This window comes from Nuphar pumila, chromosome 1 (genome assembly GCF_984573655.1).
Source record: "Nuphar pumila chromosome 1, dmNupPumi1.hap1.1, whole genome shotgun sequence".
NCBI classification, from domain to species: Eukaryota; Viridiplantae; Streptophyta; class Magnoliopsida; order Nymphaeales; family Nymphaeaceae; genus Nuphar; species Nuphar pumila.
The window spans coordinates 150,400,888-150,413,940 of record NC_143249.1 but is presented as its reverse complement, the minus strand read 5'-3'; the positions used below and the strand labels follow the sequence as shown (position 1 = coordinate 150,413,940).

The 13,053-nt window shown below is 38.8% G+C and overlaps 1 protein-coding gene across 2 annotated transcripts in view; it reads right to left on the bottom strand.

Moving 5' to 3' along the window:
• The window catches only part of LOC149849219 (P-loop containing nucleoside triphosphate hydrolases superfamily protein), a 166,764-nt gene extending 154,248 nt beyond the window's left edge, over nt 1–12,516 (bottom strand). For both annotated transcript variants that reach the window (XM_090013733.1, XM_090013741.1), the window contains exons 1-3: nt 12,068–12,516; nt 11,905–11,982; nt 11,704–11,820 (exon numbers count right to left, since the gene is read on the bottom strand). In XM_090013733.1, the coding sequence (XP_089869859.1) occupies nt 11,704–11,820; nt 11,905–11,982; nt 12,068–12,115 (243 nt within the window). In that variant the 5' untranslated portion in view covers nt 12,116–12,516. The remainder of the gene's footprint in view (nt 1–11,703; nt 11,821–11,904; nt 11,983–12,067) is intronic.
• Nucleotides 12,517–13,053: the final 537 nt, after the last annotated feature.

The window sequence follows — 13,053 nt, the reverse complement described above, 5'->3', positions numbered from 1 at the left end:
TTGGTTCAACCCGCAGAATCGAAACAGATCGCAAAATAATAGAAATATTGCTACACCAGGAACTGCAGGTACCTTTCGAGTCAGTGATGATGCTAAGGATCTTCTCCTATCTGCGATGGCCAATTTGAACTTGAAACAGAATGATGATGGAATATGGTATGTTGACTCCGGGGCAGCGACTCATGTTACTGGCAATGCAGGTAAATTCTCTACTTTGGTTCCCTATTCTGAAAAATCTAATATTGTAACTGGAGATGGGACTCATCACCCTATTTCAAACATAGGCAATGTCCTTATTCCTTTGACTGAGTCATCTATTCCTTTATCTGATGTTGTTCATGCACCAAATATAAAGAAAAACATTGTCTCTGTATCTAAACTTGTTGACTCTACCAATTCATCTATGGAATTTACTCCTACTTCTGTCTTTGTCAAGGATCTTCAAACGAAGGAGATGTTCGCTAAAGGAGAGCGACGCGGAAACATGTATGTCTTCAATGAAGATCCAGCCTCCAGTGTCTTGAAGCCCAAGTCTGATCACGTTTCTGAAAATGTCCTAAGTTTATCCAAATGTAATAAGCCAGATCTCTGGCATTCTCGTCTTGGTCATTGTAGTCAAGTCTTTATTGAAAAGTTAGTATCCAATGGTTTTCTTTCAGAGTCTGTTTCAGTTTCATTAAAGAATAAAATATGTTCCAGTTGTCAAGTTTGCAAGAGTCATGTACTTCCCTTTCATCAAATAAATAAAAGATCTTCTATTCCTTTTGAGATAATATGTTCTGATGTTTGGGGGCCAGCTCCCAATCCTTCTTCTTCTGGAAGTAAATACTATGTATCTTTTATTGACAGTTTTTCCCGTTTTACCTGGATATTCTTCATGAAACACAAATCAGAGGTTTTTCTTATCTTTCGTCACTTTCATGCCTATGTTAAAAATCAATTCTCCCAAAATATTCAAATTCTCCAATGCGATGGAGGTGGTGAGTATTCCTCCAAAGAATTTTTAGATTTCCTCAAAGATAATGGGATACATCGTAGAGTTTCTTGCCCGTATACTCCACAACAAAATGGAATTGCTGAGCGTAAACACAGACATATTGTGGAAAGTGCAATGAGTATGATGCATGGTTGTAATTTGCCCATCAACCTTTGGACAGAAGCTTTTCACACTGCCACTCATGTGATAAATCGTCTTCCTATGCCTATCCTTGAAAATCAGTCTCCCTATTATGTTCTCTTTGGTATGCAGCCTAATTATGATGAGTTACGAGTTTTTGGATGCACATGTTATGTACATGTTGACAAATCCATGAGAAACAAATTTCAAGACAAATCCTCTATATGCCAGTTTGTAGGTTATGCAGATAAACACAAGGGGTACAGGTGTTATGACCACATCAATAAAAGGATCAGAATTTCCAGAAATGTTGTCTTTAATGAAAATAGCTTTCCAGAAAATAAAGCTAATTATGATCGTGAATATGGTGATATGGCTGATAATTGGTATAATCCATGGCTCAATGCTGAACTTATTTCACATACTGCTGAATGTACCACTTTGGCTCCTGAAGACATACATAATGAGACGGTTTCAGATAAGGTGTCGAAAACAGAATGTCAGAGATACAAAGGCAATGTCTACACCAGAAGACCTAGAGCGCAAACAGATGCACCTGTTGGAGAACACATGACATTCCCCAATAACGTGGAAGCCCCAAGAAGATCAAGCAGGATAAGGCACCCAATTGAAAAATGGGTAAGTTACGATAACTTCTCAATGGATTTTCAGATTTTTCTATCCAAGGTTGAAAAACATGAAGAACCAATTGGATTTTGTCAAGCTGTTCAATCTGACAAATGGATTGAGGCGATGAATGAGGAAATAGAGGCACTTCATGAGTGTCGAACATGGGAAATAGTTGGTCGTCCCCCAGATAAAAATGTTGTTGGCTCAAAATGGGTGTATAAAATTAAATATAAACCGGATGGGAGCATTGAACGATACAAGGCACGTCTTGTTGCCAAAGGTTTCACCCAAGAATATGGTGAAGACTATGATGAGACCTTCAGCCCAGTAGTGAAAATGGGAACCATTCGCATTATCCTCGGCCTGGCCATTGAGCATGGATGGAGCCTTAGTCAGCTTGATGTCAAAAATGCATTTCTTCATAGGGACTTAAAGGAAGAGGTCTATATGGAGCAACCTCAAGGTTATGCAGAGGGAGACCCAAAAGCATATGTATGTAAATTAACCAGAGCATTGTATGGTTTAAAACAAGCCTCCCAGTCATGGTTTGAAAGCTTCTCCTCAGAGATTCAGAACCACGGTTTTATTCGTTCCCAACTAGACCATTCTTTATTCATATACAGGGATGGAACCACTGTAGTTTTCTTACTTATATATGTTGATGATATAGTGGTCACTGGTAATGCTCCAGAGCATATTCAACAAATTAAAGTTTTGCTGAGTATGCGATTTAAGATGAAAGATCTCGGAAAACTAAGGTATTTTCTTGGTGTAGAGGTGGACAGACAGGGTGGAGAAATGTCATTAACTCAACACAAATACACTCTTGATCTTTTGGCCAAAGCAGGAATGACAGATTGCAAACCTGTGCCCACACCCAGTGTTGTCAATCAAAAACTCAGCATTTGTGATGGCGAGTTGTATCCTGATACAAACAAGTATCGCAGTTTAGTGGGCATGTTACAGTATCTTACTTTTACTAGACCAGATATTGTATATTCTGTAAATCAAGTATCTCAGTTTATGCATGAACCAAAGACTGGTCATATGGATGCCGTCAAGCGTATTCTCCGATATCTAAAAGGCACGGTGGGTGATGGCCTCAGATATGCTCAATCTTCATGTACAACACCGAAACATGACATATTGGCCTATACAGATGCAGACTGGGCAGGAGACCCAGATGAAAGAAGGTCGGTTTCAGGATACTGTGTTTTCATTGGAAGCAATCTTATCTCATGGAGTAGCAGAAAACAGAAAGTTGTGGCAAGGTCTAGCACGGAGGCAGAATATAGATCTATGGCAGCTACCACAGCAGAAGTAACATGGGTTAGGCATCTCCTTACAGAAATGGGAGAGAGTATCTCAAGCTCAACCCTCATGTGTGATAATAGAAGTGATGTACAAATTGCGTTCAATCCTGTTCATCATGGACGGACCAAACATATTGAGATTGATCAACATTTTATCAGACAAAAGATAGCAGACAAAGAGATTGAACCAGTCTATGTGCCTTCAGAAGACCAAGTTGCTGACATGTTCACAAAAGGTCTCACAAGTAACCGCTTTTGGTATCTGAAGAACAAGTTGCACATGGTTCATTCCCATGCACAACTTGAGGGAGGGTATTAGAATACAGATCGGATATGGATCCAGTACTGGATCCATATCCATACAGAATAGGTTCATGTGTATTGTACACTACTAACCAGGGGCAATCTTGCCATTGTACAAATATCATTGTAAACCTATTTTATATACTAATGATGTTTTAGTGCAGCACACAGAAAACAAGTGGCTGCCGATTCAAGAAAGTCTCTCCTCTCTTCTCCCCTCCTTCTGGGTATTCACGGTAAAGTACCTAACCCAAAGCTATTTTAACAGGTTTGTGGGTTATGCTGATGACTATAAAGGGTACAGGTGCTATGATCCGGTGAGCAAGCGCATCAAAATATCAAGAAATGTCATCTTCGATGAATTGAATTTTGATTGTCCATGTACTAGTTCTTCAGAATCAAAACCTAAAGTTGAGACTTATTATCCTTGGTTGAATTATGAACTTCTCTCAGGAGCTAGTGATGTTTGCTCAAATTGCACTCAAAAGGATAAGAAACCTGTGTCTACTGATGGAATGATTGCTCATGAAAATACAGACCCAACTTTGAATCCAGGAAGGTATAAAGGCCTTGTCTACACTCGACGAGAAAGAGAGCCGCCCACCATAGTTAATTCAGACATGGACACATCCTCTACATCCAACATCGTTGATACTAGAAGATCCACACGTTCTCGCCATCCGATTGAAAGGTGGGTCAGTTATGAAAATTTCTCATTAGATTTTCAACTCTTTCTAACAGCCTTGAATAAAGAAGATGAACCCACAACGTTCTCTCAAGCATCAAATTCCAGAAGATGGATTGAAGCAATGAATAAGGAGATGGAAGCTCTACATGAATGTGGTACGTGGGATGTCGTATCAAGACCACCTGACAGAAACGTTGTTGGTTCGAAATGGGTGTACAAAATAAAGTATAAACCAGATGGGACTATAGAGCGATACAAGGCGAGACTTGTAGCCAAAGGTTTTACACAGGAGCAAGGACAGGATTATGATGAAACTTTTAGTCCAATGGTGAGGATGGGGACAATCAGAGTCATACTTTCTTTAGCTATTGAACACCAATGGACTATTAGCCAACTTGATGTGAAGAATGCTTTTCTTCATGGAGATTTGAGAGAAGAAGTATACATGGAACAACCCACTGGGTACGCAGAAGGTAATCCTACAAAATATGTCTGCAGACTAAAAAGGGCGATATATGGATTGAAGCAGGCATCTCGATCTTGGTTCGACAGCTTTTCTCTTGAAATACAAAAATATGGTTTTAAGAAATCTCTTCTTGACCACTCCTTATTTATATTTAAGAACCAAGACACAATTACTCTGTTGTTGATATATGTGGATGATATCATCATCACTGGTAATTCCAATGAGCACATTGAAGGAGTCAAACATCTCTTGAATCAGAGGTTCAAAATGAAGGACCTTGGCAAACTACGGTACTTTCTTGGAGTTGAAGTCGACAGTACCTCTGAAGAAATGACTCTCACTCAACATAAGTATACCATTGATGTTCTCAATAAAGCGGGTATGAAAGACTGCAAGCCCTTGAGCACTCCTAGCGTTCTTCATCAAAGGCTTAGCTCTCAAGACGGAGATCCATTTGATAATCTCACACAGTACCGTAGCATAGTGGGTATGTTACAATACCTCACTTTTACTCGCCCTGATATAGTCTACTCGGTGAATCAAGTTTCTCAGTTTATGCATGCACCATGTGAAGGGCATATGGAAGCAGTTAAACGGATACTACGATATCTGAAGGGAACGGTTGGGGATGGTCTCATATATAAGCGAAAGACAAATGGGCAAAATGCACATGAGATCACTATTTATTCTGATGCAGACTGGGCGGGAGATCCAGATGAACGCAGATCAGTATCCGACTATTGTGTATTTGTTGGGATGAATTTGGTTTCTTGGAGTAGTAAGAAACAAAAGGTTGTTGCCAGATCCAGTATAGAGGCTGAATACAGGTCAATGGCAGCCGTCACTGCTGAGGCTACTTGGATTAGACATCTACTAACAGAAGTCGGAGAATCGATATCTCGATCACTTCTTTTGTGTGACAACCAGAGTGCCATTAGTATGTCCTTTAATCCAATTCATCACAGTCGTGCCAAACATATTGAAATAGACCAGCATTTTGTGAGACAAAAGGTAGAAGAGAAAGAGATTTAGCCTGAATTTGTTCGAACTACAGATCAAGTGGCGGATATATTTACAAAAGGATAGACAAAAGACAGATTTTGGATGTTAAAAGGCAAGTTGTTCATGGTTCAAGATCATGCACAACTTGAGGGAGGGTGAAAAGAAGTGTTTTCTCTGGTTACGGGTCATGGATCTGGAGATCCAGACCCGTGACATCCACTTCTCATTAATGGCATTGTGTAATATAAGTTATTGTAATGAGGGTATTTTAGTACCCTGATTTTGTAATCACATGTTAATATAAAGGAGTATACACAGCAGCCGGCCCTAACACAATAGGGTATCGGTTTCTCCCAACTTCTCTCTCCCTTTCTCTATCTCTCTCTTTGTTTCTCAGCTCTCACGCGTGGAAGGACCTGGAGATTGAAAATCTGACACGCTTCCCCAAAGCACATTTTAGAAGCGCGAAACGACGTGCTTTCGAAACGCCCTGAGAAGCGCAAAAAAAAAATGGGAAGCTCGCTTCCTCCCTTTTTTTCTTTTTCTTTTCCTTTTTTTTATTTTTCTCTTTTTTTGCTTCTCCCTCGCTTCTGATTCACTTCCTAAGTCGCTTCTAAGTCATCCCACGTGTCTCGCTTCCTAAAATTTTGAAAGTGCCTCGCTTCTCGCTTCTGCTTCCCGTATCGCTTCTCGCTCCTACTTTCTCGACTGACAACTCTGAGTAAAACAATGGTTCTACAATCAAAGTCCTAAAAAAGAGGATAAATAGGAAAGAGCAACCACAAAGCAAGCAATGTCCCAAGCAAGATGATTTTCCTAATTTGTTGGAGGTGGATATTTTCCTAAGAAATTTTGGGTGTCATGCAAATCTCCAACGAGTTTTTTTTTCAAGTTACTTTCTTAAGTCTAGAACAATAAAGCAAACACACAATCTATCTATTGTCTCTACCTAGGAAACGAGAAGGAAACACACGAGAAAACACTATGTTTTGTATCCAAAACAATTTTCACACGAGAAAACATGATGGATCGGATTTTTGGATCTGAATATGAACCTTATCCAAAAGGTATATTCGGGTCCAAACGCCACAAACAACACAGAAAAGTAAGATACAAACACGGTTAGAGGGGTCAAGGCTCTGAACCCCAAAGAAAATCAAATATGATATGTAAAAGGGGTGTTTTCCTGAAATCCTTCTAAGTCAAGAAACAACACCAGGTTTTGCTGCTGATTTTCGACTTTGGAGACGACGAAATTCGGGAAAACTCACAATAGAGAGGAGAGAGCAAATAAAAAGATCTTTTCAACGGTGTATGGCACTCAGGAAACCGACAGACGGATGTCGAGATATGGCCCTTGGAACATTCCTAAAACAAGTGTTGAACAGGCGTTGTTGCCCCTGCTCCAACTGATTCTACCTATTTTTCGGCCACCTGTGCTAAAAATATGGAAAAACAACAAAAGAAACAAAGAAAGAGAAGTTTGTTATCTTTCCAACGCCACCAAAATCACAGTAATCCAATGTGCGGTTAGGGAGATAAGCCTTCGAGAACACAAACTAGCCGACTGTTTCACCGCACAGAGAAAATATTATAACCCGATTTGGAATTGGAAAAACGAAAGCCCTAAAGGGGTTTTTGGCTCCGGCTCAAAATTAGACTGACTTAGATCTGAATCTCAACTTTTTAGCAAGCCCGAAAATGAGAGTTTTTTATATTGGGTCGATGAGAAACAGATAAAAGAACAGTTATTTTCAGTGAGAAACAGTCACCGAAATAATTGTTTTTTATTGTTCATGCTTGTTTTTAGAGGTTGTAGAGACAAAATATGAATATGTGAAACATAGCCACGTTCGTCTGCTTTCCAACAAGCCTAAGAACGTCAAAAACCGACTTACAAAATGAGAGATATGACTGTTAATCTGACAGTGCCTGATAAAACAGAATATAGAAAAATGGGATTATGGATCTGAGATGGATCCAATATCCAAAAAACACAAAAATAACAAAACTACTAACCTCATAACGTCGATTTTTTAAAAACTCAAATCTTGAAGTTAAACGAGCAGTCCCCCCAGGATTTTGAAAACAAGAACACTGGGTTTTCCACTAAAAGATATTTTTTTCTTTAAAATGGACCCGAAATCGGTGAGCAGGGATCAGCCGAACCAAGAACCCTTTGAGAGAGTATGGGGATTGTTCTTCAAGGTAGAGTGTTTTTCCTCCTCCGATGAGCAGGGATCAGTCGAACCAAGAACCCTTGATCTTTGTTTTGGAGCGGCGGCATTGCGAAGATTCGTACCTCGTATGCGAGACCTAAAAGAAAATAAGTTCGATGGCAGGAGACACTAAAACTCGAAAAAAGACAACACAAACAATATATGAACGTTAGGGCTATCAAAACTTAGAAAAACACACTAAATAAACAAAATGTGAACAAAAATGAAAACCAAATCTCACATCGAGCTTAGGTAACCCTTTCTATGGTTGACGAGCACAGGGTAACATGGGTGACACTTCACCTAGGCATAGACTCCAAAAAGGGGATGAGATAAGTGATCTAGGTCTTAGGCTAGGCTTGACTTGATCGACTAGGCTAGGTCGAAAAGGCTAGGTGGACTAGGCTAGATAGGCTAGGCAAGGCCTTATAGAGACTCGGGCAAAGTGAGGACGTAGAAACAAATGAACTTCAGTTGCTGAAATAGGAGAGGATGCCTCCCTATTTATTCATTTTAGAAGGATTACTAGGCTTATCCTAATGTTTTGAAAGGCTTAAACTCAAGAATCCATAATTTAGGTAAGTTGGTTTGGGCCAAGGCACATTCCCCTAGGTGAAACAAGTTTGAAATGGTAGGTTTAAAACAAATTTCACCATTTTCGTCATATCTCCCAAAATATAATTGATATTAACGTGATTTTTGTTTTATTTGATAGATAGCAGGTTTATCTACAACTTTTGTTTTAATCTCAAGACCAAAAAGCGTAAAAGCGTAATTTGATAGGCTGAAAATCCACTATAAGTGGGGCCCAGCTGAAAATCAGGGTCAGCCTTGGATAGACTTTACTATTTTGGCCATGAATCCATCCCAAAGCATCCATTTCAACCCAAATTTATTTTATTTAGAAGGTAAGAAATACTAGAATATTTTCCCTTTTTGGTAAATTATCAAAAATGTCTTCTTGTGAGTCAAAATCACGTTGAAAGTCAATTTTGCCCTATTTTGGACCAGAAATGACCCGTTTGAGAAATTCAATACAAGATCCAATTTACCCAGGATCCAAATGGATCAAAATTGGTGTGTCTACACAAGCATACATTAAGAGGAGGGGGAGACCCCCTTTATATACAAGGAGGCTCAATAAAGTTGTTGGGATGCTCCCAACTGCTAGAAATAGAGTTGTTGGGAGCTCCCAACAGCTATATTTGGTCATTTACCAAATAACCCGTATAAAAAGGGGAAAAGAAAAAGAATATAAAATAAATAAAGAAAAGACAAATGTTCCCCTAATGGACACTGTCTATTACAGTTGACTGAAAAAACAAATGTGCCCCTAATGGGCACAGTCTATTACAATTGACTGAAATTACGAAAATACCCCTAATGGGTATTACCTATTACACCTTTATATATATATATATATATATATATATATATATATATATATATATATATATATATACACACACACACACACACTTTAACAAGCTGCATCCCCAGAAAATATCAAGAACACATTGTCATCATTTTTTTTCTTTCTTGAAAATTAGGTTTTAGGACGGTCATGCCTTTTCTCATTGGGTCTAGTGGATGTCTAACATTAATGAGTCTAAAAGCTTGTCCATCATTACCACAGTCAACAAAGTGGAATGTAGAATATGCTTTACATTGCAAAGCAGGCAGTCATTAATCTGGACAGATGGTGGGTGCCTTAACCACAGAACTTTTCTTGGCAGCCTTCTTAATGTCCCCCAAGTGCTATGTATCAAAAGATTTCAGTATCTTTGAAGGATGCTATAGCAAAACTAAAACATTGAGCACTTCCTACAAAAGTTGAGCAAGAAACAGCCTGGAGCCAACAAGAAAATGACCAATATGACCATTCCACCATCACAGGGTTCCAATATTAAACCTTGAAAATAGCAGGCGTATTTCCAGTTGCCAAATGAAGCAAAGGACCTAGAGGCATGGTGTCACACATATTGGGTAGTACCAGTGTTGTGAAAAGCATTGAGGCGTAGCGAGGCGCTCCACCAAAAACCGAGGCGAGGCGTAAAGCGTAAGCCTCAATTTTTTTTAAAAAACTTTAAAAAAATTATAAAAAAATATCTAAAAACACAAATAAATAAAGAAATGCTTTATTGATGAAATAACAACCAATAAGAAATAGAAAAACTCAAATAAGTACTAAAAAATATGATATTAACATATAAAAGTAACTAAAAAACTGATTACATAACTGGAAAATATATGAGATTAACCAACAAAAACCAACAAAAGTTAAAATATACTAAGAAAACTGATTACATAACTGGAAAATATATAAGACCTTTTTTTTTGTGCCTCACGCCTTAGGCTTGCGCTTTGAGGCACGGAGGGCGCCTCAAGGCGCATTTTTTATAACGCTGGGTAGTACTGTCCCAGTTAATTCTCTATCCCACTAGCACCAGGTAGTCTTTAGAGTGTAAATAATACCTACTAGCAGATGTTCATCCAAGTCAATGGGGCAGTTATAACATTTATTCTTCGGCATGGACACTAGTGCACTTATGTACTGTGGTACAGCTAAGGATTCTTTCAACCTATGTCATTTTGTGACTATGACTTGCCACCGACATGGTGGACACAGCAGACCATGTTTAACTCTTCTACAATTTTCAGTTAGATTTATTCTTTGAAGTTTTTTATAATGACTTAGAATTGTTGTTCAAGAATTTGCACTTAAGACGATATTAAACCTTTATTACTTTAGATTAAGAATGTGCACATGCACAAGCACTATACACAGAGAGAGAGTCCTAATTTTTATAAAACTTGCATGCCATACTGAACGTGTCCTGTACCTATAGTTGTGTCTATGTAACATAGCTTTCAAACATCATATCTCAAACCTCTTGTTATTACCAATCTAATCATAGAGGTCTATCAATCAACCCATACAAAAATTTAAATAGGCTTCATGTACAAGGTAGGTATTGGCATACTTAGGAGAATTCTATTGTGAGGGAGCAGGTGTCATCATAAAGCTTGATGATTTAATCTTTAGGTTCAATAAAGATTCTTGTGACTGGATTTATAGATTGCAGCTTTTTCAGGTCATTAACATCATGCACATACATGTATAGACTTTGAATGTTCATAGAAATATCATGCGCTCAAACACAATTTACCTTTCAATTAATCTGTTACCATGCTAAAGCTAGTACCGGAAATTACATAGTGATGATACAAATTGCTGTGAACATGAATTGATGACCACAACATACTTTGCTGCTTTAAGATGCTTTTCCATTTCTTCCCATCATACTATAACATGTGATTTAGGATATCCAGCCCCAAGACTAAATTTTCAGTATAGTTCTATCGACAGTTTTTGTACATTACATAATAGAACTCTGACTCGGATTTACAGCAGCATCTGCAGACCAGTTCTTTAGTAGATCAGAATATTTTTTATCCTGGGAAAGGAAAATATGGTCTAAATGACGTGTCATCTAACTAGAACTTGCTTTGCTGCTGCTTGTGACTGAGCTTGAATGTGCATCTGAAAGCCATTGAGGCATGGATGAATTGTCAAGCACGGAATCCTACTGCATTACATAATCTCAAGAACATCTCTAGGTTCCTACCTCTCAATATGTCAAAATCTGATAGATGGTGCTCAGGCTAAAAAATGCAGCCTGTGTCATTCTCTTCTGTTTACTAGATTCCATGTACTCTACCCTTTGCTCCTACTGCTTCTCTTCCAATATCATTAAAAGTTTTTATGGCTGGCAGCTTAACTAAATTTTGTATCATTCCAAAAGTGGAACAAAAGAAAAAGAAAAAAGAAAAAAGCTTCGACAGAAAAGTGGCAATGCTGATATCATACAATGAAAATACAATTCTGTAGAGGAACACGGACATAATCCCAATCATGTTAAAGAAGATCTACTGATCAGTAACCTGCCACAACGCCAAATTACCTTATTTGTACATTGAGGCCCAAATGCATAGTCAAAAGAATATCTTTTCTCCTTTGTGCGATTCTGAACACGGTCCAGGTAATTCTTTGATTCAACAGGATCCAGAACAACAACACCCTGCAATTACAGTTCACATGAGTTTCTGAACACATCAGCAATTAGACAGAAGTCATTCTAACCCCCCCGGGGTGCTGCATTCACCTTATCATCAGTCACTCGAACAATATCACGACTCCTCTTGCGCTCCGCATCCGATAGTGGCCGGCATTTCACCGCAACCTAAAAATGGAACATCAGAAAAACTGAAAAAACGTGAACAGAACAACAAGCATAGCTAAAAGGTCATGACAACCCAAAGACTGACCATTAGTGTCGCGGTTTGCCTCGATGCTGGCGGTCGTATGCTTGGCATGATGATGCAGAGTCCTCCTGATCAACATTCGTGATCGCAACCAAGCTTTGGACCCTCACTACATCCCTGAAACAAGACCACAAGATCCCTTACCTCAATCTCTACTCCTCAAGATGGTCTCCATTTTAATCCTAACCACCTGCTTTTCCCCTCCAGGTATCGAAAAGCAGCAAACAAGAAACAATCCCTCTTTCCTTTCCAACTTAACCAACCACCATCACGATTCAAACTTCAGAGGTCGAGAAAAAAAAAGCCGTGAAAATCCTAGAAATCTAGTAATGGCAGCAGCATTGACCCCAAATCCAACTCTTCCACAAAACTCTCGAACCTTCATTCCCCAGCCGCAGAAATGAAGAAGAACAGAAAAAAGATGGAGAAAGTGTCAAAAGGGGCAGGTCGATTACCAGGGTATCTTTTTTTTTTTAAATCTGCTCTTCTTTTCCTTTCAGTAGAGTCAAAAGGAAAAAAAGAAGAGTGAGATTTCTCTGCAGAGAGAGAGAGAGAGAAAAAAAAAAGTGGGTGAAAAGGTTAAGAAGCCCTAGTAACTCACTTCGTCTGTCTCAACAGCCGTGGCATCTTCCATTTTTTTTCCTTCCCCCTTGCGTTTTTTTTCCTTTTTTTTTGTGGGGGGGGTGGGGGGGGGGGGGGTTAAATTCTCTCTTTGGTTTGGTTGGGCCGGTACCTGAAATTTTTTAACGCCGCTTGTTACTTGCGGACCATGATTTTCTGTTATTATTCTGTGAACAGTGCTGCTTGCAAGCCGTAGGGCGGAACAGACTTTTCTGGTTTTTTTTGTTTCCCAGATTGCCCTTAATGCTTTCAGACATTACCATCTTGGTATGGTTTCTCAAAGCCTATAATTTTGTAATTCTAAAAAAATAGTCAACAAATATTAAGAAAATTCCTCACAATATCTTGAAAATTCTAGTTTTTCTCGA